Source organism: Phalacrocorax aristotelis, chromosome 2 (assembly GCF_949628215.1).
Source record: "Phalacrocorax aristotelis chromosome 2, bGulAri2.1, whole genome shotgun sequence".
NCBI classification, from domain to species: domain Eukaryota; kingdom Metazoa; phylum Chordata; class Aves; order Suliformes; family Phalacrocoracidae; genus Phalacrocorax; species Phalacrocorax aristotelis.
In genome coordinates, this window is record NC_134277.1 from 124555889 (window position 1) to 124583307 (window position 27419).

A 27419-nucleotide genomic window follows, 5' to 3' on the forward strand; every position below is an offset into this window, starting at 1 on the left:
CGAGCCTGTGCCCAACCGAAGCAACTCCTTGCTTAGTTCATGCTTTTGCCTGACAGTTGTGGCTTGGAAACCTCTCCCACATGCCTCTTGGAGTTCAACATAAAGTGCAGCTGCAGCTGCCACCCTTTGGTGTTCAAGCAGGTGAAAAAAACACTGTAGTAACAGCATTAACCTGGGGACAGAGTAGTCTACACCAAGCTCAAATGCAGCTCTGAGACCTACTGAGGTTCAAACTTGTATCACTCACTCAGCTGAAAGCACCCGTATTTTATGCCACTCTAAAGATTCCTTCTGTGTCCAGTTGTTCAGTGTAAGACAGTATGAGTAGCAGCTTAAGTTAGCTACTTTGCAAGATGCTAAATCAAAAATGTTTAAGTCCAATCCAAAACAAAATACCATCTCTAAGCATTAATCACCTCAAACTAGGTGGAACTACCTGAAAACTTAGGTCTTCCTATTCACAAACAGTAGTAGAACATATTTTTTTTTTTTTTTTTTTGCATTTGAGAAATTATACATAATCTTCCTTTAATCTGGTATTTATCCATGTAGCTAGAAAACATAATGCTGAATATTTGTTTCCTCTTCAGTTTAGTGAATTCTGAATATACTAGCAGTGAGGCACTGAAGAGTTTTCCACGTGCACAAGTATGTACCTATACACGGGAAGAAAAGTTATTTCTCATGCACACAAACAACCTCACATTCTCAGCACCACAGGTGAGATGTTCTGCTTTTGCATTACACTAATTGTATTTTCTTTCTAGACTGGAAATTCTTTCTGTCTTGGAAATTAGTTATGCGAATTGCCTCTTTTAGTGCTCATTTGCCTTCATTATGTTAGGAGGAAACCATGACTGTAATTAAGTAAATAAAAAAAATATCTGGTATAATGCTGTCTTGGACAATAGGAAACAATGCACTGCGTAACTGCAGCTGAAGGCAAAAGGAACACCTTGTGGCCACCTTGGTTTTTACACAGTATTGTTGTGGTGCAATTCTAATAGACAAACGTGTAGACTGAATTAAATCCACAGGAATAAAGAGATTTGAATAAGATTTCTAGCTAGTTTTTACACTTGATTGTTCTTCTGCAATCTGTATTTAAAAGTACACAAAATTAACTATAGGGGTTGTCTAGTGGAATCTGTAGAGTATCTAATTGTTAAGGGTAGTTAAACTTACAGTGGAGAGAGAGGTGAGACTGAAACAGCCCTCCACTCTCTAGTTATTCTGGTACGTCTACACTGCAAAAGTGTGAGACTTCAGAGAAGGTAATTGATCTGCAAACCTGAGTAACTCTGTGGTAAAGCTCTTCTGCTCTGCTCTCCAAAGCGGAAACAAAAGCACTGATCCAGAACCACGGGTATGTTTCCCATATAAAAGGTTTCTGGTTGATTAAAAATTAACCCCACAAGCAGGTCAAATGACCATGTAGCATACTTTTGCAATATGGAATTTTTGGAGCCCCCTGAAAGGAAGAGAGGTAAGACTGGCTGCAGCAAGTACTGCTGATTCCCAATCTGCCTGCACATGTCTGACCCATGTGGCCTTCCTCCAGGACCCATGGGACAGCACAGCCTACAGCCTGTCCCTGCTGCCCCATCCCCTACCCAGCAGTACCAGGGCTGGGCCAGGCAACTCTCAGCCCTTCCTCCACCTCGCGCTGCCTCACGGAGCCAGGTGGCTACACAGGACTGAAGGCAAGTAATTTGTCTGGAGTTACAGAGAAAGTGAGGTGCTTTACAAGGCTTAAATACAGGTTTCCAAAGTCACCATGCATGTTCCTGTAAGAATAATTGGTTTTGCCTGTTAGTCATTCCAGCCTGGGAACTGCTGAACAAACAATGGGAATTTAATCATCTAGAAGCAGATTCTGTGAGCAAAAGCATAATATTGTATTTTAATATACTTCCTCAGCTATAAAAAAAAACTCTTGGCCAACTTTCTTTTGTTGTTCAATGAAGTGTGGTAAGCTGCTTAATGTGAGAAGAAAAACTCCAAGACTCCTTTCTGCTGCATCCAGACTAATTTAGCAGTTAATGTTCCATGAAAGAAATAAATCTTTAAACACATTCTTATATCACTGTTCAAGCCTAATATTTCCATACCACAGAAAAATTGCTAGGATCTCATATTTTCCTCCCACTATGATAGAGAAGATGATCTCCTTACTAAAAACATAATGACAAAAAAAATTTATTACTATAAAGCTCCTTTTTACAAATTAAGACATTGATTTTTCATTACAGTGAGGAGCACTGCACATAATATATAGAGTAATAACTCTATTGAAACACAGATATACATATGCAAATGGTAAGTCATGAACAAGAACACAGATTGTTTGGAATGAAAATAGTTCATTAGGGCCTAGCTCTTTCACAGTTCACTCGCTCCTAACTTGATAAATACCTTGGATTGTCAATTTTTACATTAAACATTTTCTTTTTGTGACCGTTTAAGGGTCAGAATTTTATTTAGAAAGGGGTATACATGTAAAAAAAGAAAGAGGGAGAGAGTAGGAAGTTAGACTTACTCAATGAGTTGAATGAACATCATTCATTTCCCCAGGAAAATCAAGTATCCTGAGGTCAGCTCTTCACTCATCGCAGGGAAACAATCAGAAAGTGCGAGATTTGTCCAGAAAGGATTATCTTTAATGTTTTCATTAGCAAAGATAATTGCGTTACAGTAGCTAGTTCTCAAGTACCAGATTCTGTGGAGTGAATCTCACAGCTCTGTTCCCCACAGCAGCGCTACTGAAAGGCTGTGAACACCACTGACTGTTCAGGATTGGTTTGGTACCGCAAGATGAATGTAGGAGCACTGTGTTAATCAACATGGTATCAAAAATATTTGACATACACGACTGTAGTAACAATAAAGGACGTGGAAATTATGCAGAGGGCTGAATCTCTACAGCATTTCCACAGGAACTCTCCTGCCAGCTACAAGAGTAAATCTCATGATTTATACTGGTGTGCATAAAGGATTTCTGGTCCAGTATGGCCAAACCAATCTGTGTTTCTGAGAAAATTTGCTGTGCAATGAAGGCACCCACCTTATTCACAGTGGCATCACCTTGGCATCTCCACCTTCACAGGAAATCAGAGAAATCTACTGAATTCATAGGACTGTATCAAAGAAAATGTATCATCATCAATAAAATGGGAACTTCCAATCAAATGCCATTAAAGCATCCAGTATATTTAATCTTCATTTCCCTTGTATCGATCCAGTTAATCCATGTGCTAGTTCACTAGTTTCTAATTCATCAAATATTTATTTTAGTCTGCTTACAAATTGTCCAGAAAAACAAATACAGCACTATTTTTAAGTATGTCTGTTTGTCCCCTTTACTGAAAATGGAATGTGATTATTTCCACCCATGTAATGGACGTGGCACAATTTTTAATCAGTTTTGTAACAAGTGAAGTATTTGAAGTTTTCTAGCCCCTTGTTCAAAATACACTCTGAAAATGCATATTATATTATTCACAATCAATAAATATACAATCGTCTTGGAAAATCACACATAGAAAACATTACACACAGGTGATTAAACACATGCTGAAAATATACTAACAATTCTCCTTAAATCCCAATATTTTTAAATGTCAAAATGTGTTACCGTACTCAGACACAGAATCACTTTGGTGTGTAGGCAGATCATGCTTAAATTGGATTTCCACAGCACAGACAAATGTTACAGATATATTAGTTGAGGACAATATTGATTATAGCTCTGGCATTCTGCAGAAACCTAAACAACACTCCTCACTCTAAAAGAGTACAACAAATTGAGTTGTCAACCACATAGCTCAGAAGCAATCACTGTTGGGGCAAAAGTTGCTGGCGTAACTCAGTGTTACCACCAAATGTTGTTTAATATAACCTTATGTATTGTGAAGAGAAAAGCCAGAACTTCCCTTATCCAGAATCAGCTGGTACAACCTACCTCCTATCTCCCGAAAAGTGTGTATTAGTACCTGCTCAAGTACAGCCAACATGGTGCCAAAACCTGACCATCAGCCAGGTCCTTTTCATATGAGCTTATTTTCAGGAGATTCTTGTTTGTCGTTAATTAACTTGCTTTAATTCAAAATACTAGGATTTCTGAAATATTCGAGAAAAGCCTGTCTGGGTGATTCTAGTTCAAACTGCAGTGGTAATCTGTGTCAGTCCTAGGTCGTTGGACTCTTCTCTCTCTTGAGGACAGTAGGATGACATTTCCACGACTAGTCATACAGGTTTGTTTGTCCCATCAGCTTCCCCCATATAAGCTGGGTCTTGCACAGTGTTTCTGACTCTGCTGGTGCTCTGCCTGTCCATCCTCATCTTAATGGGGAAGCAGAAGTCCTTGAAACATCTCTTGAAGTTTTCATCCAAAAAAGCATAAAGGATTGGATTGAGGCTGCTGTTGGTGTAACCCAAAGCAATACAGAAGTAATAGCTGGATATAGCAGCAGTGCTGTGGGACACATCCCCCAATGCTTCAACCAGCACAAAAATGTGAATAGGAGTCCAACAAATAATAAAAACTGCCACAACCACAAGAACCAACCTGGTGATGCGGCGCAGGTTTCGATCTTTTTCTCGAGACCCTGAGAGAAGCCGTACACTTTTAAGACGGAGGATCATCAGAGTATAGCAAACGATTATAATGAGAACTGGAATGACAAATGCAAAGACAAAGACACAGATTTTCATGAAGATGTCCCACCACACATAATCTCTGTCTGGAAATTGCAGGGAGCATTCAGTGCTAGCAGTATCTAGGAATGAAAGAAGCAAGAAGAAAATTGCTTTATTATTAGATATTCTAAACAATGTAATTATCATAGCATAAGCTAGGAAAAATGATTATCATGTAATGTGATACTAATAAATGGAGTTATCATTAAATCACTCCAAGGAAATCTTTCAATTACCATTGAAACTGGCTTTATGCAGCTGTCTCTGGAAAATACTTAGAGAGATAGGGGCTTTTTAAAATGCATAATGTTGTATAAAATTTGTTTCCCATGGGACGATCTAAAAATGCAGAGCACAAAAATAAAAATTTGTAAAGATGTTTCCATTTGAATCTCACTGAAATTTAAAGCCAGAATGAGTACCATATTCAGTGGAGTAGAAATCTCGTAATTATTATCAAACTACGTATGTTTTTGTCTGTGGGTGGAGACAGATATTTGGTATCATGAATGGTGGGAGCCAAATGAGGTTTCAGTCATAGGAATATTTTGCCAATACATGATAACTGTGTAATAATCTTTTCCCACATGCCCTCTTCAGTACAAATGGAATACACATAAGTGCTTGCATTCAGAAAAACTTCTTTCCTGGCAGCAGCTTCTTTTCAGTTAAATAGAAGCAAATAAAATATGTGTGTGAGTGGAGTCAAATGGAAGCTGCTTTTTTTGCAGATCATGTCATTGAAGATTCAGCCTGCACAGAGATGGCAGGATCTGGGCCACTGACACCAGCCCACTCCCTTTCTGATTGCCCATGCCAGGATTCAGAGTCACGGGCTGTCACTTGATTTTATCTCCCAGAAATATTCCATCTGACAGGAGGCTGCTAAGGAATGAAATACTTGAGGTTTCAGTTGCTGACCTCATTGGAGCTTTCTAGCACATAAACCATGTGGAAAACCAAGAAACAAGATAAATGGTAGGGCAAGAGAAGGGGCAAATTTACAACTACTATCAGCAGTTAAACTCTACTAAATACAAGACAAGGTAATACAGGGATTTTTCACTCTGAATTGTAGCTTAGATTTTATCCTCTTAAGCAGTGCACTATTCTTTGGATTTTTTTTTCATTTTTCCATCAAGTTTCTTGTGCCTCTACAAATTGTTATGTATTGGCTTTTATTGAATCAGATCTAAGGGTGGAATGATTCAATATACTCTTGCACATCACTTTTTCATATCTGTCTCCAGCAGAACTAGTCAGAAAATTTCCATCAAGCAATATTTCCCTGCCATTGAAATGCTTCACAAATCAAGATGATATTGTAGAGAATTTGTTTTGAAAAACAACTGGGGGGGAAGTTATCATTATGGTGTCATATAGACATTTCCGTAGTTAGATATCGCAAAGCTGTTACTAGGTGATATTGAATACCAAAACATTCAAATAAAAAAGTTGAAATTAAAGCTAAATATTTTGATGTTTTGTTTTAAATAACAACTAATGGATGATTCTGAAAGCTGAAGAGTGAAAAGACATATCTTTCAAGCCTAATGGAGGATGCTAAGCTGACAGCACAAGTAGGACTTAACAGGATCTTGACAGTCAATTTTTCTAAATCCTTTGTGATCTAGGTTTTCATAAGTATAGTGTCTTTTACGTAATTTTATTCTAGAAATGTCAACAATCAACTTCAAAGAAGTTCTCACACTGATTATTACTTTTATTTGTAATAGATCATGGCCTAGCAGCTATAATATCTAGACTAGTAAAGCTGCATCCAGATGTGCAGTTCTGGATAAAAATGAGGTGTGATCAGAGATTACTGTTCCAGACCACAACCAGCTATTCACTGAAACCCCCTCCCAAGGGAAACTGCCTCTTCAGATCTACTGACATACTTTCATATGTTTATCAAAATAATGAAGTCATACTTGCTACTTTTTAATATAATTTAGAGTTGTAATGGTATTTTACAATGCCAGGTTATTGAATACAAATATAATGATTGTCTTACATCTCATTAAAGTTGACTTTCTATAGAAAATCTTATTCTAAATTCATCAGTATTCATGCGTTTCACTTGACATATATAATCCTATGAATTGTAAGGAACCCATTTACTTTTTCCTAGTTTACAACTGCTAAACAATCAAAAAAGATCCTTGTTATAATGCACAGTATTATCATAATTTTCAGGAACTTTAAAATATAAATTTGATTTTATTCTCTTCCATTCTTGTTGCCCGAAAAGATGCAGAACTAAGTGTTGCATACTGAATACTTAAGATTTCATGCTGATGACCTTTTCCACTCTGAAAGCCAAATATTCCAAATACATTGATATGTTTAAGGAAAAATACTGCATTCTAGATGGTATTTTAGTGTAAATATATGTTAAAATGTGTTTGATAAGATACCATTTAAGATTAATCTTAATCTTGACATAGGAAACATTTTTCTGTTAGGTACATTATTAATTATGCCACTTTCAGGCATCCATACTCCTCTGTACTCAATGTACTCAAACAGCCTCCATACTGTTATTGGGTCTACTAAGAATACCTCTGATCTTTTTTTTCAAGTGAACAATTATTTGGCAAGAAAGGTTCCATTAAGGACAGAGGGGCAATATTTACACAGATGTAAAATCTGTTCTGCAGGAAAAATATATCCAGAAGGATACCACTGGGAGCAATCCTGTACTGTGAGAACAAAAGCTACTAACTGAGCATGGGGTGTGAACTTTAAATATAATCACTTTTCATTTTATTTCAGTTGTTGTTTAAATCTGAATCCAAGAGAGGCCCTGTAGCATATAAACAACAACTATTTTGACCAACATAACATAAAGCGTCAGCCCTGAGCTCCAGCTCTCAGACAAAGGGAGGATCCTTGCTTTTCCCCTTCGTCATTTATCAGCGCAATTCATGAGCACACCAGACAAGATAATTGGCAGTGAATGCTCAAGAGACACCTTAGATCAGACAAGCAGGGCTGACAAGGATTTGCCAATAATTTCCAACCTTGTTTGGCCCAGCTGAGCTGTGTATTACTAGTCTCTGTTTCAGGGGAAAAAAAAAAGAGCTGCCTGCCATGTGGTGTAGAAAAGGCATTTAATCATTGCTGGCCTCAAAGCAGCCCCTTGATCTAAATGTGATCTTACAGTGAATGACAGGAGTATTCTGCTAGTTAAGCACGCTCCACAAAACACCTGACCGAGCCAATGTCCCATGGCCTTCAAGACCTACACAGTGAGATAACTATACCTCCAAAATGAAGATGCCTGGAAGTGAACGTTTCCTGAGCTAGACATTGTTTTATAGAGCCTGTCAAAACTTTTCTGGGGAGAAGAGTTACAGCACTGCAGACCAAGACACTTGAACGCCCAAAGGGCTAAAAGAAGAGTTCCCAGAGGACTCTCCTGTCACCTACCCACCAGAATACCAACAGCAAGAACAAAATCTACACATCTTCGGCCAAATCAATCAGCCCTTGAGCAGCCGTTACTGAAAAGGGGTTTTTTTTTGCGTCGATCCATGCCAAACAGTTTAACACACAGCATTTATTGTCTCTGCCAGATAAAACAGTGTCCTTATGTAAAGTTTACCATTTCTCTTGGGAGGAATGGAGTCTTTCTAATAGAAAACATTGTTAATTCAGGAACTTATTAATCATTCTTCAAAAGATTATTTACATCTCAAAGAAGACTACCACCAAATAAATATGCATGCCTTGTATTTTATTGAGCCATCCGTAACAGACGGCCCGAACACAACAACATCATTAGAGGCCTCAGGCCTTTTGAAGACACTGAGGTGCTCCTGCACCACTTGTGGGTATGAAGTATATGTGTGTGAGAATGCTTTTCCCTTTTCCTTTTCAAGGAGGATTTCAAAATAAGATTAACTCCGTAGCAGGGCAGTTTTGGTAATGAATCACCAGTTAAAGGGGCTAAATCCACAGCTCTTCATGGATTATAAATTTCAAGCAGAGCTCACAGGTGGTCTGCGTACAGATACCTCTGACCTCATGTTCTTGTAGTTGTTTCCCTACCATCATCTGCATTCCCAGTTTTTCTGCTGATCCTGACTCTCAGCCTTTCCAAGTCTCCATGTACATCCCCATCCCTTTTATACAAGAAATTGAGATATTGTCATTTTCATCGAATTTATCTTCATTTTCTCTCTCCAGCTACTGACTTTTTTCCTTTCTTCACCACTCCTTCAAGTTCCATGAAATGGCTGCTGATTATAAGTTCCCAAGTCTTAATACTAACTATAGTTTTAATAGTAATACTAGTGGCAATAAACCTAGCTTCTGCTTTTGGAAATTCAGCAGAACTACTACTCTCACAAAATGCCTACAAAAAACCACCTTAAGCCCACATTTCAAGTTTCTTCCTAAACTGATCTTTGATCTGTCCCCTGAGATCAAATTCCTGATTATTTTCCCCTGGTAGCTGCTACTAGCTTTTGATAGCCTTATTCTAGCACGGACAATGCTTCAAAGTGCATTTTTTTCTTTTAGTTGGCAAAGGCATCTGCACTTAAATGATTTATGTACTGTAACGTTCCACAATATATTTCAAAATGTCAGAAATTTAGACATACTTTTTGAATCAAGGAATGTAGATGAACACGCTGAGCATGCACAGATTATTGAAAAAGGAATCAGTTGGGTTTAGTCAGCATTCCAAGCTACATTTTACATCATTTGAGAAACAAATAGACTTAATTTTGAATGCTCACACTCACCTTCCCTGACTTTGGTACCTCCAAGAACTATTGCAGATATACCAACAGATGAGGACAATAGCCAGATACAGATGTTGATTATCTTTGCCTTGAGAGGCGTACGGAAGTCCAGAGCCTTCACAGGGTGACACACAGCAATGTATCGATCAACACTCATCATGGTCAGAGTGAATATGCTGGTAAACATGTTATAATAGTCAATTGAAATAACTATTTTACACAGCACATCACCAAAGGGCCAAGAGTTCATCAGGTACTCAGTGCTTTGGAAAGGCATAGTTGTGGTAACTAGCGCATCTGCCATAGCCAGATTGAAAATGTAGATGTTGGTTGCTGTCTTCATCTTTGTGTACCTGAAGAACAAAAAAAAAATAAGGTTTTATTGTTTCAAAATATGATTATACACGTTCAGATATGTAACAGCTTATCAGTCAGGCTTTGCCGTAGTTGGGGGTTTTTGTGTAATTTTTAATTTATGACAGAGGTGCTCACAAATGCAAGACTTTTGGGATAATAGCAAACACATTTGACTCAGTCTCTAAGCACTTGCATTAGCAGCTAGAACTATTCACCACAGGCAAAACCAGGTATAAGAATACGTTTAATTTAATTAGGCAAATGCTGGCTTCAGTTCTATCTTCTCAAATCCTTCTACAAGAAAATATCATTATTACATTTGCAAGTGATCGAAAGTTTTTGTGTTTCCTTTTCTTATAGCTAAATAGTGATTGTGATCTTTCTGGATTTGTTTTATGGAAGGAATAGTTATCCCATTCTATGGTAAGAGTCCATGTTAACTGTTACACCTGCCAGGCTAGCTTGCCTCTTATATGAACGTTTCTCTTCCTTGAATTCACTGCAATGATTTGTATAAGATAAATTTTAGTCATTTCCCTTCTTTACTCCTTCATTTCCAATTTCTCCTCCTTTCTTATCCTCAGCTTTTCCCAGTCCTCTCTTTTATGACTGCCAATGTAAAAGATGACTATTGTTTAAGTAGGATACCACAGTGGGTAAAAAAAATTACCATAGCATTTTGACTGCAACCTTTAATTTCACCAAAATGAAGCACTTGTTTTATCCAGCTGGTGAGAACCTCAGCCTACACAGAAGAATAGGATCTGGGTTTTTTGAGACATCACCCTGCTTTGTTCTGCCCTCATGACAGTCTGACTCTGGGGCACAGCCTGGTCCCGGGATGTGGAGGACTGCTTCCCGCTCTGCCATGGACACAACAGATGAAGGAAAGCCTGTTAACATAGGGATATACCTAACTCTCTTTTCTGAAATGCTTCCTCCCCATAGTTACTTCTGTTCATTGCTGTTAATTTATTTCAAGATTCAATGACAGCTTTTCCTTCTCAAAACTGTTTCACGTGCATATTTTCAGTGTGTGTCCAAACTAAAAAGTACATATGCAACACAAACAGAAACATGTCTACCTAGATTTTGACATGTAGCATTAAGAGTTTATAGTGGACATATAAGATTTGATCAGTCCAGCTAATGAACATGTAGGGCAATGTGTCTATTTGCCTTTAAAACTTTGATCCATAAAATAAAAAATAATTTGAAAGCGTTGACTAAATCCCCAATGACTAAATTAGCCATTAATTAAAATATGGTCAGAAACATCATTTTAGGACCAACACGGAATGTTAAAAGTAGCATCAGTTTTTCTAAAATACTCTAATTATGACTTACTGAGAAAATGAAACCAAACACTGGTTTGAAGCATAGAAAAGAGAACTGCAAGGGAAAAGAAAGTAAACCCTTCTCACCCAGATACCATACCCAGGCTCACATCTTGAACAAAGCTATAGCCAGTGGAACATCAGAAATTTTGGGGCAAAGACATCCAAAAGGAAGCAGTGACAAAAGCTCTACACTGATGGCATGACCCCTGCGGCCTAGGGTCCCTCTGCCCCAGTTGGAGCTTCTCTGAGATCAAAGGCAGAGCAAGGAGGCACTTGCTCTGCCCCCTCCCAGATCAGTCTCCTCACAGGCCCTCCAGCAGAGGAGGCAGTCTGTCCTGCAGGGCACATTATAGCCCATAAGGCACTGTTCAAACACAAATATGAGAGTATATAGCTAGGACAAACAAATATAGGCACTTTAACGGACTAGGAACTTTCCTCCTCATTAAAAAAAAAAAAAAAAGGCAGTTCCAAGTGCATCTCAGCTGTAAGACTGAGTAAAAACTCACTAAACACTCAGACTGCAAATCTCTGCTAAAATGGACTAATTTCCATTAAATGTCTGAAAAGGAGTAGTAGAAAGGTGATTTTACTTCTATGGACATCACTGATGATATCTGGAATTGTTGTCTTGTTCATATTGCAAAAAAAAAGACTATGACAAGTCAGAAAGGATGCATAAGAAGTGCCACAAAAATAAGTGAAAGGACTGGAAAAAATTCTTACTTTGAGTAACTTAAAGAGCTCAGCTCATTTAGTTTATCAAAAAGAACACTGAGAGGTGACTTGATTACAGTGTCTGAAGACCTCCACAGGGAGAAAATAGCAGGTACTGAAGAGCTCTTTCAGACTGCAAAGAAAAGCGTAACAAGGACAAATACGTAAAAGTCAAAGCCAGACAAACAGCTTAGAAACAACGACAGATTTTTCCTAACAGCTAAGGTGATTATTATTGGGAAAAAATTAGACAAGAAAGGAGTAATTTTTCCATCTTTTGATGCCTCCAAATCAATGTCTGCTGTTTTGCAAAGGGTGTCCTTCAGTCAAATACAAGTTACTAGACTCAATACAGGAATATTTAAATGAAATGCAATGGCCTGTGATAAGCAGAGGTGAAGTAATTAATAGTTCTTCTGAATCATTACTTCTGTAGATCTTTATAAACTTCCCTAAGGGTTTGGATAAGGAAAGTTTGCTTTCACATACAGAAGAATTAGTCTGACCTCTTTTCCTTAAAGAAAATTAGAGAAGTAGTGAAAAATAACTGGGAGGGTTTTATTAGCCTTGAGAAATCAAATATCTGAAAGATTTTATACATGGCCTTCCCTGTCCCTTGTAACCTTAATTAAATTCTTTTTTGTGTATGAAACTGTGATCATATATATCATATTTTCCCAGTTCCCCTTTTCCTTCTCCCCCTTGCCTTCCAGTAGCAGAATAGGAAAGACCCTCTGTAAAACAGAACTAGTTTTTTAGGTAACTTCAAAATTCAAATATTTGAAGCTGCAACGTAAAGCATGTTCACTGTACATGTACTGCTTATGTACATGTAAAGCAAGCAATTTTTAACTTTTGGCCTGTACAAAACATGCACAGATAAGAAAATTATTTTTCCTCACTGCTATTGATCCAACAGGAAGGATGTCTTGTCATTCATAGATAGTAATAAATGTATAGTCATCCCAGCATCAGCATTTAGACAGCTTCCAGTGTAACTAAATCAAAGCTGTATATGGAGGCGAAAATATAATAGGGAAAAGAAAAAATCCACAGTGTGCCATTCCTGCCATAAAGGTCTGTGAAAGCTTTAGCTCATCTCAGGGGCAAATATGCACATAACAATCCCAGGGTTTGACAACCTTACCTGGTGTGCCACTAGTGCTTCCCCACATCTCACCAGCCTGGCAGTCCCATGACTAGCTGGTCTTGTCCAAATGCACCCCAGCTCCCAGACCACAGATGCCTCCTTGCACCACTCACTCTGGGCCAGAATAGGCACCTGACTCCTGTTCTGCCAGAGTTTGAACAAGAAGGCGGGAGACCAATAAATACTGCTCCAATAAATACTTTATTACATTTAGGCAGTCAGTTCTCCCAGGCACTGCAGAAGGATCATGTACCTAGCTCAGGGAAGAAGGGTGCACTGGTTAACGTCAGCAATATTAAGTCCAAACATGTTTTCTGATGGAACCTTAAAAGTCATGATCTCATACTAGTAATGTAAAGAGCTTGATTACTTTCACCTGAAAGCATTGGCCTCCATGTAAGTGCAATGTTGGCCTTTGAAGTTGTCAGGCAATACAGATTAAATCATACATTCATTTAGAAGTTCATAAAATTCAGAAATGCCTTTAAGAATCTGGACTCAATCATCCAAACTCCTTTCAATGGTTTTAATTAAACACCTAAACATTATTAAATGCCTACATGCCTCTGAAGATATGTGCTTGAAGGCTTAATCAAAAGTCCAGTTAAAGTAGTGGAGTGACTGCTGTTGCTGTCAGACACTTTGAAGTGGACCCTGATAGAATTTTGACTCAAACACGGGATGAGGGATTTAACTGCTTTTCTACAACTCATTCTATTGCACAAAAATATAGGAGGCAATGTTTTATGTGGTTCGGGGTTTTCCCACCATACCCTCCATTCACCTAAATCTGAACTTGAACTTGAAGTGATCATGTCAGCAAATCTCATCTTCCTTTGCAAAATTAAAAGTATCAATCAAATACCTGAATGTCATGTAAGGAAAAAATGCTGCTATCTGCTTTAATTAGTCTAGCAGAACAGATAGGGGAAACCTGGACATAACTACAGTATAGAATGCACAGTGGTAATTTTCTTAGTGTCTTTTAGATATAACTTTCAAACAGCATTAAAATATTTATAAACCATTGCCATATAAAGTGTCCATGGGAAATTCAGTGTCTAGAAAATGGTTTGTTAAATACTAAGATTTTATAACAAGATGACAGCTTTTCTACTGCTACATAGGAATGGAAGGTCCTTCTCTTAAATCAGGTGCTAGAATCTAATTTCAAAAGGCAGAAAAACCTCTCATGACTTAAGCTATTTGGTGGATCTTGAGACTATTTGTTAAGCTATAAGCAGGCCTCAAGCCTCTATAGACCTTAAATAACTAGAAGATATATGGAAACCCTGCACAAAAACAGTGAAAAATAAAATCTTGGTTTGGATGTGTTTTCTTGATGGATATATGACAAGAGTTTTTAAGGAGCAAGATTTAAATGATGTCTACTTACATGTCAAAGGTAAAATTTGCAAAACTACCATGATTTGGGCTAAGTCCACTTTCCAAAAGTTCTTTGAGACTGACTTTAGGAAATCAGAAACTGACTGACCAACCTTAGAAAATTCCCCATTTCTCAGTTGACTCGTCATTACTGTATTTTTCCTTCTGGAGTAGAATTTACTTTGCACTTTTTTTTTTTTTTTAGAAAGTAAATAGGGAGAAATCACACCTCCAGACTAAGCTTATCAATGAAATTGTGGTAACAGAAAAAGGAAGCATGCTATTAAGAAGTTGGTATGCTTTCAGAAAAAAATCAAAATGCGCTACTAAATCTGCCAGTAGAGTCCCTTAAAGCTATTATCTCAAGCAGAGGAGAGAAGTGTGATTCTAAAGTACACTGTAACATTAGTAAAGCTAATAAAAGCTGAGAAGGAGGCTCTGGTCAAATTTTTTTCAGGTAACTGTAATAGGCTAAAATGTTCCCTGCAGTATGAAATGAGGGGTGGGGAGGGGAGCAAGACTAAAAAATATACTGCAACATACTCCAGTAGCAGAACGAAAGTACAAAAGCATGAAATACAATGAGGTAAAACGAACGCATATTTTTGGCAGACACCTGAGTCAATGAATGAAAATGAAAGCTAAAGCACATCTAAAAACAGACTGCAAAAACACCTATCGGTAAGATGCAGGCTCTGTTCCACAAGGTTCCTCTGAATGAAGTATAGGGAGATCAAGCAGCTGAAAAGCTTAGTCAGGAAAGCTCTAAATCTCAAGGATATAGTCAGGCACACTCAGTATCACACTACATCAGAACAGGGTAAAAAAAAAAAAAACCAAAAATACTAACCCAGAAGGATCGTTCTAAACACAAAACACGTACCATGTCCAAAGGATGGCTCAGCTATCTTTTGGATCTTCATAAGCCAATATAAAAGGCTTATGCCAATATGAAACTAAGTCTGAGGTCATTTAAAGAATGTAAAAATCAATATGCTGGAGTTTCCATGTTCATATTGGGTTATATGTTATTACCACATTTTGAATGACAGCCAGAATTTAGCAGGGCATAGGACCTCAGAAAGCACTTTATTTAAAGACAAACATTGTTTCTGCAGATATTTAAAGGCTGCCTGTCTTTAACATCAAAATTGTTAGGAGGCTACAAAAAATTGTACATGCTGCCTAAAGAATAATATCCTAAAGTGGAATTCTCTTCATTAATAAGCACTTGTAGGTACCTATTTTTAAGCAGCTTAAAGAAGAAAAGCATGATCTTGTCTTTTATTCTCCCCTTGGGAAGCATAATCTGCTTGAATGTCAGAAGGTATCATTAAAATCCTTACAATTTACCACTACCATTACTCCTCTGAACTAGCCATAAACTGAGCGTGCTCAAGATCTTGCAGATTTAGATTAGATGTTGAAGCTTTCCTTCTTGAGCTAAAGAACCAGCTTCTGAATTATACAAGAGGAGTTCAAGTCTACATATATCCTGGTCAAAATGAAGAAAAATTCACACAGCTTTGCAAAAATGAACTTTTTTTCCTCCTTTTATGATAAGGACTTTTAATATTTTTATGTGAGCTTAAAAGCCTCTTTTTGAAGAAATATGCTTAATGTTAGAAATAACAATAGTGTGAAATTTGTGCTTCTAATATTTTGCTAGGGGAGCTCAGAGAAATGTCAAGGTGCTGTGATTTACTGTGGCTAAAACTGAAATAGTGAGAATGAAGAATTTTGTAAAATCAGTACTTTATCCAAAACCAGTATGTCTATTATTATTATTATTAGGGAGTCTAGACAATTAGCTTAGACTATGTACCTGATTTTTTGACCTCTGTTGGTAAGTAAGATGAATCTAGACCTTGTCAAGCAGCTGACTCTGTCTCTTGAGAAACTATGCTGCTGCAGATGTTTTCCAGTGACCAGTCATGCTACAGGGACTCCCCAGGGTGTTACACAGCCCACCCTAATACTTCTTACTTGCCACAGGTACATTGCCCTGGTGAGTGCTGAGTCTCTGTCTCTGGTAATATCCACCTTTCCCATTATTCTTTTCTCTTGGAAGGATTTTTTTTTTTTTAATGAAGAACATGAGCTCCCTTAGCAGAGCAAAATGCTTCCTATGTGTTTGTGGGAGAGGTATGTGAGTAGGTCAGAGATTGCCTGGCAAAGAGAACAAATCTCTTTGCTCAAGGAGACAGGGATAGCAGCCCCAGCAGAAGATTTTTCAGGGTCTTACTTTCCTTCTTATTTTTTGGAGAGGCTCTGATCTCCATAGGTAACTATGTATGCAGAAGTTGGTTGGAAGCAGCCAAGTACTATTGAACATTTGCTTCCCCTAGAGGTTTCTGAAGAAGAGAAATGAGAAAAGAATTCATAAATCTCTCATGCAGGGGTCTGGGGTGTGGGTATCACTCTTGTTCTCATAACAAGGCACCTGGTCTCGATTTGCCACAGGGATGAATAACAACTACCACTGCTGTGTGTGTTTTATAGGACAACTACACACTTGGATGTGTGGAGACCTGAATCTCTGGTCAGCACTCCTGTAATAAAGTTGAATGGGAGACAAGGGACCTCATTCTATAACAAGTATAGGATTATGTGGTAAGGCAACAAATGCATATATCAGTTGTGAGCAAGTTCTTGTAAAAGTCATCAGTCCCTCATAGGAGGCAGCTGGGAGCCTTTCTCTGGACTCTACACATTCATCTGTTTTACTCACCTGCCTCAGAGAAGCACAGAGCAACTAAGCACATGCTTTCCCAAAGGAGATGATACAAGTGAAATGCAGAAAACTTTAAGACACAGCCAATTGAACAGCATAGCTGATAGCTTCCTTGGCAAAAATATTCTTCTCCTGCACACTTCAACAAGACAGTCATTCTGAAAGGCATGTGTAAAAGTCCTGATGCTGTCTGTTAGCCAGCAGTGTGGCAAAAAAAAAAATTCTGGGTGTGAACTGAATAGCTTCTCCAAACTAATCCTGCCATGCAGGATTCCCATGGAATGCAGATTCCCATCTGTCGCTACTCAAGGAGACCTTTCCCAGTTGTCCTACAGTAGCCACAGTGGCCAGGCTGCCTACAATGCGGATTTAGCTACATAGTCAGTCAGCAAATATAAAATCCTTTGTCTTCCAGGTGCATGATAGCTAACATTGGGAACCCTAGCTATTCACTCATAATGCACTGACTTTTGGAGCAGAGACGAACAGCCAGGCAGAGCACTATGTGTTGCACAGGTGGATTGGTGTGAGGAGCTGAGAAAACAGAAACGTTCTGCACGTATTCTTGCCAGGTATTAGTGGAAACTCATGCACTGAAGTAAATCATGTTAGGCTTTCATACTCATGCAGAGAAGACAGAGGTTTCATTGTAAATAATGTCTCAAAACTGAAAACAGCAAATTGCCTAGAATAAATTTTCACTGCCCTAGGGATTAGAAGGTGAATCTAATGAGATCTGAACCCTCTGGCTTCAGGAGAAACAAATATTTCAAAGATGATACACAGGCTAGCATGCAAACTTCCCAATAGGACCATGGAAATGCTATGCACCTTTACATATTCTTTATTTATATTATTTTTACATTTTGCAGAATGCCAGCATGGTGGGACACTCCTCTTTCCATGTCCTCGTTCCATCTGTACACAGCCCTTCCCCAGAGCTAATTCAATTTGTGCACACATCTGTGCACAAAATGACATTCATACTGCTGTTTCCTCATGCCTCTCAAACTCCACAAAAGAGACTAAAAATAAACAAATCACAAAGTCTTCCTTAAGAAGAACAGCACAGGGTTCCCACTTTGCAAGAATTACCTGATTCTTACAGATGGGAGGACAAAAACAGAGGCATGAAATAAACTTCCTAGCAGTAGATTTTATCAAAGTTTTTTTCTGGATGCTTTTCCTTTAGAAAGCAATATGTAACTGATATGAAAACTCTCCCTGGGGACTCATCTGTTTCAGAGGATTTCACTTAAGGGAAAAACTAATCACAGTTTGTCTAGGTACTTTCACTTCCCCAGTGAGAGTAGGCAAGCCGGGAAGATTATCCTCCCTTGCTCTTAGCACATCCCAGGGCATCCAAAGTCACCAAGTTAAGACCTGCCACAACACCCTTTCAGCAAATTCAAAATTATCTGTTGGGAAAAACCAAACGAAAGGTCCCCACTGTTCCTTTACTCTGCCCCCTCACCAGAGGGGCTTAGCCAGCCAGTCTGTCCCTCCACCCCCCCAACCACCAAAACACCATCTCCATGCCATGCTTCCTCCCCATGCTTCAGCCAGGAGCATGAGCTTCCCCACCACTCTCCTGGCTGAGAACAGGCAAGCTGTCTTAAGCTTTCTGCCTTTCCAGGAGCCAAACTGGAAAGTTCTTATAAGTTTTCACTTTCTGCCAGTTGAAAAGGGCTCCCTGTAATTTGTCTTGCTTCCAGACATTGATTCCAGTTACGCCTTTCCCTGAAATAAATGACTAGCTGGCTGCTAGCCCAGCAGAAGTGTCTGGATGGATACCAAATTACTTTTCAGAAGCCAAACTGATTACTCATTATAAGCTATAGCCTCTCTCTAATACTATCTCTAGTATATATTCCGTTCCTCTGCTCTCTCTGCTTTTTCAATGTCTTCTTATCATAACATCATACTGGGAACTCGAGTTTCTTGCAGCTCATGAACCCCGGGTCTTACTTAGTCATTGTCTAGCAGGGTATTAATAGTATTAGAAACATTCAAATTTTGTTTAAATGAGCTGTGTTTGTCAAACTACCAATACTGGTTTTTAAACCTGTCCTTTTCCATGTTTCCTGTTACCCTGGTCTTTGTACCATCTGTAAAAGCTGTTGATAATGATCAGACTTCAGAGTTGTGATGAAAATTATGCCAAGTTTGGCCAAACCCTGCAGAACTTACCAAGAATACCTCCATTCAGTGAGGTAAGGCCAGATGCTTTTTGAGGTCCTGTGATTAATTACTATCAATCCATTTGATACCTCTATATTGATAATAGTAAGGCATAAAAGGTTTGATCATGTTAAAAAAGACAAGAAGCCATAAACTTCACAAAGTATAGTACAGCTTGGCCTTTACTTTTAGTAGCCAAACCCTTGATTTCATAAAACAATTAAATCAGACAAACTGCAAGTAATAGGTAACAGGTGATTCAGTTAGGTTGACTCTTTTGGAGCGTTATTTTTCATTTCAGAACAATATTCTTTCCAAATATAATTTAACAAAATTAGAACAGTATTTTAAAGCAAATTAACAAGTAAGCTTTTGATGTTATCAAAATCTATTATTAATTTAAACCAATATATTGAATGTATTTCATTTTTTATACTTTTTTTTATTTTTCATTCTTGTTTGGAATGAATGAGGAAGAATATTTAAAAACAATCTGGAAAGGAGTCGATTTTATATGACATTTCTTAATAGACTCTTCCTGTTACATAAGATGTCACTAGGTTTGATGAATATAAGAACAAAAGTGTATTACTAGTTATACTTTTTCTTCAACATTACACTAGGCAGAGAAATACAAGCTTTCTCTTTTCCCTTAGGAATGAATCTACATATCTGTGACACAGCCTCTTGTTAAAACTGTTTTTGAATGTAGAAAATTATCCAGTTCACTGGAAGCTTGAAATATAATTTTAAAAGAAATAAGGGGTTGGCTGTTTAGGATCCTGATGATAGCAGCTGCTCTCAATAAATGACTTCAGCACAATGAGGGTACGGCACATATATCGAAAAAGTGAGTCTGGAGTGGGTAAGAGGTAGCATCTCTCAGACTTTTTACGAGAGTATGTTTATGGCTTTGATAAGGGCAATCCATAGTTAAAATTGTAACTTTAGTCAGGAGATTTTTTTTTCCATTCCAGCTGCCACAAGAAAGCACCATTTTCTTTAAAGCCAGAACTAAATTTTAGAGAAATAAAGTCAGGAGGGAGGAGGAGAAGTAGAAAAAGACTTTTTGCTTCCAAGGACAAGTAATTTTATTTATCAACCTCAGCCAACTATTTCACCTCCAGAAGTATCTTTGAAGACCTCAGAGGTAAAGCTAATCTCAGAAGAAAAGGTTTGGGGTTGAGATAGTTTCTGATCATGCCAAGACACACATAGCTATATAACTTTACTCTGGTGAGGTCAGATAATTTCACCTTCTTTCTACAAACCCATTTCATGCCTCCTCTCCTCCTTCATAAGGAAGGACTGTGCTTCCCACACCATATCTGCATTTCCCACCAGTGCAAGAGGCAATGTGGTGCCCTCTTTCCCTCTTACTCTCTCCCCAGGAAAAACAGCAGCCACAGGAGAGTGTTACATGCCGTGTGCCATGGCTTGGTATAAGCAAGGCACTGTCAGCCCACTTGGCCAGCTGCTGGCCTGACAGCAGATCCCTTGGGGCTGGGACACGTGCCTCACAGCTGATCCAAATATGGGTAGCGTTCCTGCAAACCACCCACACCATGAGACCCAGCAGCAATGGGCATGCAAAGAGTGCAGGTTGCACTGCGTACTCAATACAGATATCTTTCTGCACATTAAAAATAACCATTTTCAATTTGCCCAAGGAGTCTGGGGTGCTTACAATCATCCTGGCCTTGGTCTGTTAGGATTTTTGGTGACTGGGCTTTGGCTTTTAAATCTATCAGTTTCTGTGTGTTTAAAGAGAGTGAATACCAGTATCTCCATTTTACACATGAGAAAACCAAGTCACAGGGCCTTGAAATTACCTTCTCAGGACAGGACAAAGTGTTGAAGCCTGGTAACAAACCTACAAGAAGAATCCAGGTCTCCTAAGACATAGTTTAACAGGCCATGCTGCCACCACTGTGCTAAAGTATCATTCCCACTCTTTCTTCAACACAAATCTGTATTTACGGGAGCTGTACCACACTCAGCAACTTTTCTTTCAGGAGCTTGTACGTGTTGTCAAAGTGCCATTGTCCTGTTATTTTTCCCTCTGAGGGAACTCTGAGAGGGTTTTCTCTCTCAGTGGTAACACACCCCACCACACCTGACGGAGATTTCAGACACCCAGTGCTCTCCACGCAGGCTGCTGAGGTGCTGACTCTCTAGTCTCCATAAGCTTCTTCAGCAGCCCTTGTGCAGAAGCATCAAAACTTCCCCAAGGGGGTATTAAAGCAAGGAACAGGCCAAGGCCTGCCTATGCCACAGTTTATGGCTGAATTCTGTTCTGAGGCATCTCAGGACTGTTTGGAGTCTCCTGAATCTGCCACAGCATTGACACATCAACAGGTTCACTGAAAGTCTCAGAACATAAGGGATCTTGTTTGTGTCACCAAAAGGTGACTCAGCATCATCCCTGAAGTGGTCAGCAGTTGGACTAGATGACCATTGTAGGCACCTTCCAGCTGTAAAATATCAGATGTTGTTTAAAAGAGCAAAGGGAGGAGGAGACATGCCTGCCTTGCCTGCTGGTCCAGAGAGTCTTAGGAGGAAAAGAGCAGATCTGGAATTCAGAGAGATGAGAAATGGCAGTGAGGGGCCTCACACAAACCTTGTGCTCTGCTGGAAGGTAAAGAAGAGCCACAGTCTGTCTCCATCCTCCTTTATAGTTGTGGCAGCTGGAGGAGACACAATGTGGGATGGCTAAGGGACATAATTCCCCGTTCCCTTGCCACATTCTTTCACAAACTTCCCAAAGACCTTGACTTTCCACACAAAAGGATGTCACTGCAGGCTACATTTTTCAATGGGTCATGAAAACCTATCTTGAGATGCAATCAAGCAGAGTGGATGTGAGGGAAAGAGAGGGACATGAGAGGTTAGGACAAAAATGAAGAAAATACACCTCTTGCACAAGTATTTGGAATATTTCAAAATCATAAGAAATGTGTGAAACTGTAGGTTTGTGTATACATGCACTTCAGCTAATGATTCTAGCCGTGTTTAAAGCATTTGCCACAGATAAAACTTAGGATGGGGGATACAGAAAACAAAATAAAAGAAGAAAAAACCCAACAGGTGTTTTGTCATACTTATTTACTTTTTTGATGTTGTAATCAGAGATGGATCAAGAGGAAACTGAAGTAAAATGCTAATGTAGGAACTGGTAGGAGAGCAAGCCATATCTAGCTAGACCCTCACAAAAATAATCTTAGGATGGTAATGGAGAGGAAAAAAAAAAGAAATACCTATGCATTTTTATAATCCATACATGCTAACTTTCAGGGCTCTAGCTAAGTTTGAATTTATTTTCACTGCCCATGCCAGTTAATCAGCTATCAATGTCGGTGACTGATGGCTTAGAAAATCTCTGCCTTTGCAGCTCTGTGTGTGCCAAGTATGGAGTCTCTCTTCTTGCAAGAGAAATACAAAAAGGAATTAAATCTCTACTCTGAATGAAGGGTGAAAGGGCACACAGGGTATAAAAATTACAGCATCACAAAGCTGGAGGAAACCAGTTTCCCCACATTAATCACAAGCGTCTTGATTTATTGCACTGCCTATTAAAGGAGATTTTATTTCCATTATTCAAGAGTACTCACCTAGTTAGAACGCATCCTTCTTGATGTACCTCATCAACAACTTCACTGCTTCTAGTTAACTCCCCCTTATATCAAGTCTGACAGTTATTTCACCATCCTGCAATTGCTTGACCCTTATCATGCATGCTTTACTTACAAGATCCCTTCCAAAAGCTCCATTTTTCTTTCTGTGTACAAACAGATTTCATCTGAGCAATGAATATTCCACAATTTTTCTTCAGAATTTTTTGCAGGATTCAAACGGACTGTGCAGCAAGAGTCCAAAAAGTTGCATGATTTAAGTCCCCTTAGTCGCTCATTATCATCCTGCTGATCTGCACTGTCCAAACATTTTACTAAATTGCAAATGCAGAGGACAAAAAAAGAAGTCATAGTGCAAGCTAATACATACACCAGTACACAAGTATAAGTGCAAGTGTAAGTATTGGTGCATTTCACTAAGTGGTTTAATATGTAAAACTAACAAACACAGATACACAGCTCTCTCCTGTCTCCTGAAAAAACAATAGGAAAAGTGTTTCATCATCTGCTTTGCTTTCTTCAATCCAACACCAAAAACCAGAGTTAAACACAATTAGACAGAGAAAAAAACATCCCTTGCTTTACATTAAGCATTTCCACATATCTTTATCATCTCCTTTTTCCCCCACCTTCTTAAATGGGCCACTAGGTGACAAGGCAGCAATGCATCTACACAACTAGGCACAGAAGCCATCTCTTGGGGACACCTCACAGGGGAAAAATGCTGCCATGCAGAAGTTTCTTCCCTCCACTGGAGTTCTCCCCTGGATATGAGCAGCCTCTCATCCCTAGAGGGCACCTGAAGAACGTGGCTCCAGGGCACAGAGAGCTTTTCTCGCAGGCTGCAGGATTTATCACTTTTAAACAGCTTCTCCCTTGTGTCTCTAAACTGCATGTCCGGGCAAACCACTGGGACTGAAAAGGTTTGGGTCATTTCAGTTACTTTATTCCAGCTCCTCATGTAAGCACTCCCAGAGAGCTTCCATAAACCAGCCCACTCCCTCCACTGTCAAATTTAGGGATGGCCATTTGCACCTCTTCCAACAGGTACCCCAAAGCCCCTTACCTTATGATGACAAACATGACCAGAGAGTTTCCCACCAAGCCGACAACGAAGACCACCGAGTAGACAGCAGTGATGATGATGGGGATGGCGGGGGAGATGCTGGTGTGGTTGTGCTGGGTATCCCCGAAGGCCCCAGTGGCATTGCTGTCATAGTCTGCCCAGCCCAGGAGCCAGCTGCTGCTCGTGCTGGGGTGACGACAGGGCCCCGGGGAGCAGGTGGAGTCTGGCTCCTCACGGAAAATCTGTACGGGGGCATCCATAGGGGCACAGCCCCCAGGGGCAGGAGGGAGACTGGGAGGAGAGTGCAGACAGCAGGAGGCAAGTACACTGGAAAAAGGGAAGAGAGGGAAGGACACAGAAGTGCTATCACAGCCATTGGACTTTAAGACCTCCCAGATTTTTATATGTTAAGTGGAGCTCTGCTGTGATGGGAACTGTAATTCACCAAGCAGAGATTTAAGCAAACCACACTCATATTAAATAATTGCAAGTTTTACATCTCACTATGTAAGGGGTAAGTGTTGCTCTTCCAGACGCACAAGGAAAGTTTTCCTTCACTTTCAGAGAATGCACAGAGAAACAAATCAGACGGGAAACAGCTGAGATCCACCCCCACACTTTAACTCTGTCTCTCCCATCCTCCATATTTTAAATCAAACAGTATCCTAATGACAGGTGCTCCTTACTGCCTAAGCTCTACTCTAAAGGGGGGGACAGAGAAAGAAACCTACCATGTCTCTGCACATCTGCTTTGACATCCTGCTCTGAGTTATTTTTTTCCAAATCCCATACCTGCTTTCAAAGAAAATAAAGATTAATGACAGAAAATACCTCTTTCAGTCCAGGGAAAAAAGCGGAGTCCTCAAACAGATGTTCTTTGCAGGAAAAGAAAGAAAGAAACAAAAAAAAAGCAGCAGCTTGGCTCGTGGAAGTACCACCGACCTTTAGGAGTTTGAACCTGAGGCACCTGCACCTTCGGAGAGGCGTGCTGGCAATGGAGCCGATTCCCAGGCATGAGCTGCGATGTGGTAGTAGCAGTTGCTGCTGTTCCAGCTCCCACCACTTCGCCTTTTCCCTCTCAGGCTCCCTCTGCCTCCCTTTCACTCTGCCAAGGCTCCGGCAGCACTCTGCACTGATGCACACATTCTCCTCTGTCTCTGTCCCTGCAGCTCAGAAGCTCACATGACTTCTGTCTAAACACTGAGAGGCAGACAAATTAACAGAAAAGCAAAAAATAAGTTCTGCAATGAATGAATGCTTATTTTTAATACACTTTTCCGAGTTTACTTTCCTCATTCCCCCTGCACTCCCAGGCCTCAAGCAATGATCCTCTCTGCCTTATTGAATCCCACATGCTTTTACAGAATAGTAGATGTTGAATAAAACAGGAATTTTCAGTTTAGATGCCTTGCCTGGTCCATCAACTCTTTCATGCCTCAGCTTCACAATTATGCATCCAAAACAGTTCTTGCTGGGTGGCTGTGCCCCTGTTCCTTTACACCTGCAACTTGGAGGGAAGTCATAAGCTGGCTACCAAAGCAGAGAAAGGCACCCTTATTACTATCCTTAGTTTATTCAAGCTGGCCCATTTGAATTCCTGGCTTCTCACATGGTGTGAGAAGCAAGAATTCCCTGTAACACTGCTGGAGCTCAGCTCTCCTCAGGCTCCAGCTGCAATCAGGAGTTGGTGAGATGGTGTGTGCAGAAATCGCAGCCCTCAGAGCTTATCCCTAATATACTCCAGCAAGCAGGGGCTGAGAGCACTCCAAGCTGCGTTCAGAATATCCCATAATTTGCACACAGACCTTGAAATCCCCACCAGGAGTCCCTTGTCCCTCTAAATGGCAAACTGTGAGAGGTGAGGCAAGACCCTGACTTGTTCCCACTCCCTTGAAAGAGGTAGGGAGCAGCCAGGCTGGCTGCATCTGAAAGCGTGCAGCAGGAAAGCAGGTCTCTGTAGGGAATAGCAGACTGTCTTCCCTCTCTGAGCACTTGGTGAATCTTAGATGGCTAGGAAAGGGGCTGTGGGTTTCCTTCATCCTTTTCTAATGTTGAAACTTTACTTTGCACTCCTCTTGCTGAGTGCCTGTGATCAGGCTGCAGTTTCTGTTTCTAAAACAACTTTTTTTTTCTAAACCTACAATTAAGAGGAGAAATTATGTCAGCTGTAGGGTTAAAAGTCATGCAGGAGGTTTAAAATGTACAGAATCCCACCTCTTAGAGGCTCTGCAGACATGGAGATGCCTTTGACTGCAGTCACTCCTTGCTCCAGAACAATAGCATCTGCTCACTATCATCTGTATAGAGCTGTCTAAAAGTTTCATCCTTAATGAATATGGATAAAAATGCAAAATATAGCAAACACATGACAAAAACACCCCTCAGCCAAATACATTTTAAGGGTGGCACACAGATGTAGCAAAATAATAATTTTTGGAAGATAAAGTGAGATCTTAACATGAAATGTACCCCAAACCTGTTTTTATCCTCTGAAATCCATGGGATCTTCCAGATGTACTTAAGGGAATTACTACTGCTGTATCACAGAATCACAGAATGGAGGGACCTCTGGAGATCACCTTGTCCAACCCCCCTGCTTGAGCAGGGACATTTAGAGCAGGGAGCACAGGAACGCGTCCAGGTGGGTTTTGAATGTCTCCAAGGAAGGAAATTCCACAACCTCCCTGGGCAGCCTGTTCCCCTGCTCTGTCACCCTCACAGGAAAGAAGTTTTTTCTCATATTGAGGTGGAACTTCCTGTGTTCCAACTTGTGCTCATTGCCCCTTGTCCTGTCGTTGGGCACTGCTGAAAAGAGCCTAGTCCCATCATCCTGACACCCAGCCTTTAGATATTTATAGGTATTTATGAAATCCCACCTCAGTCATCTCTTCTCCAGGCTGAACAAACCCAGGTCTCTCAGCCTTTTTTCGTAAGGGAGATGCTCCAGTCCCCTGATCATCTTGGTAGCTCTCTGCTGGACTTGCTCAAGCAGTTCCCTGTCCTTCTTCAACTGTGGGGCCCAAAACTGGCCACAGTACTCCAAATGTGGCCTCACCAGGGCAGAGTAGAGGGGGAGGATAACCTCCCTTGACCTGCTGGCCACACTCCTTTTAATGCACCCCAGGATACTGTTGTCCTTCTTGGCCACAAGGGCATAGTGCTGGCTCATGGTCAACTTGTCCACCAGCACTGCCAGGTCCTTCTCAACAGAGCCACTTTCCAGTAGTTCAGCCCCAGCCTGTACCGGTGCATGGGGTTGTTCCTCCCCAGGTGCAGGACCTTGCACTTGCTCTTGTTGAATTTCATGAGGTTCCCCTCGGCCCAGCTCTCCAGCCTGTCCAGGTCCCACTGGATTGCAGCACAGCCTTCTGGTGTATCCAGCCACTTCTCACAGCTTGGTA

General features: G+C 40.0%; 1 protein-coding gene across 1 annotated transcript; it reads right to left on the minus strand.

Annotated features, from left to right (window-relative positions):
* Nucleotides 1-3184: 3184 nt before the first annotated feature.
* On the minus strand, nucleotides 3185-24378 carry OPRK1 (opioid receptor kappa 1). Its single transcript, XM_075086170.1, has 3 exons — nucleotides 24019-24378; nucleotides 9456-9808; nucleotides 3185-4778 (listed from the first exon to the last, which is right to left on the minus strand). Exons 1-3 carry the CDS (start codon nucleotides 24276-24278, stop codon nucleotides 4246-4248), a joined length of 1146 nt encoding a protein of 381 aa, XP_074942271.1. The 5' UTR covers nucleotides 24279-24378; the 3' UTR covers nucleotides 3185-4245.
* Nucleotides 24379-27419: the final 3041 nt, after the last annotated feature.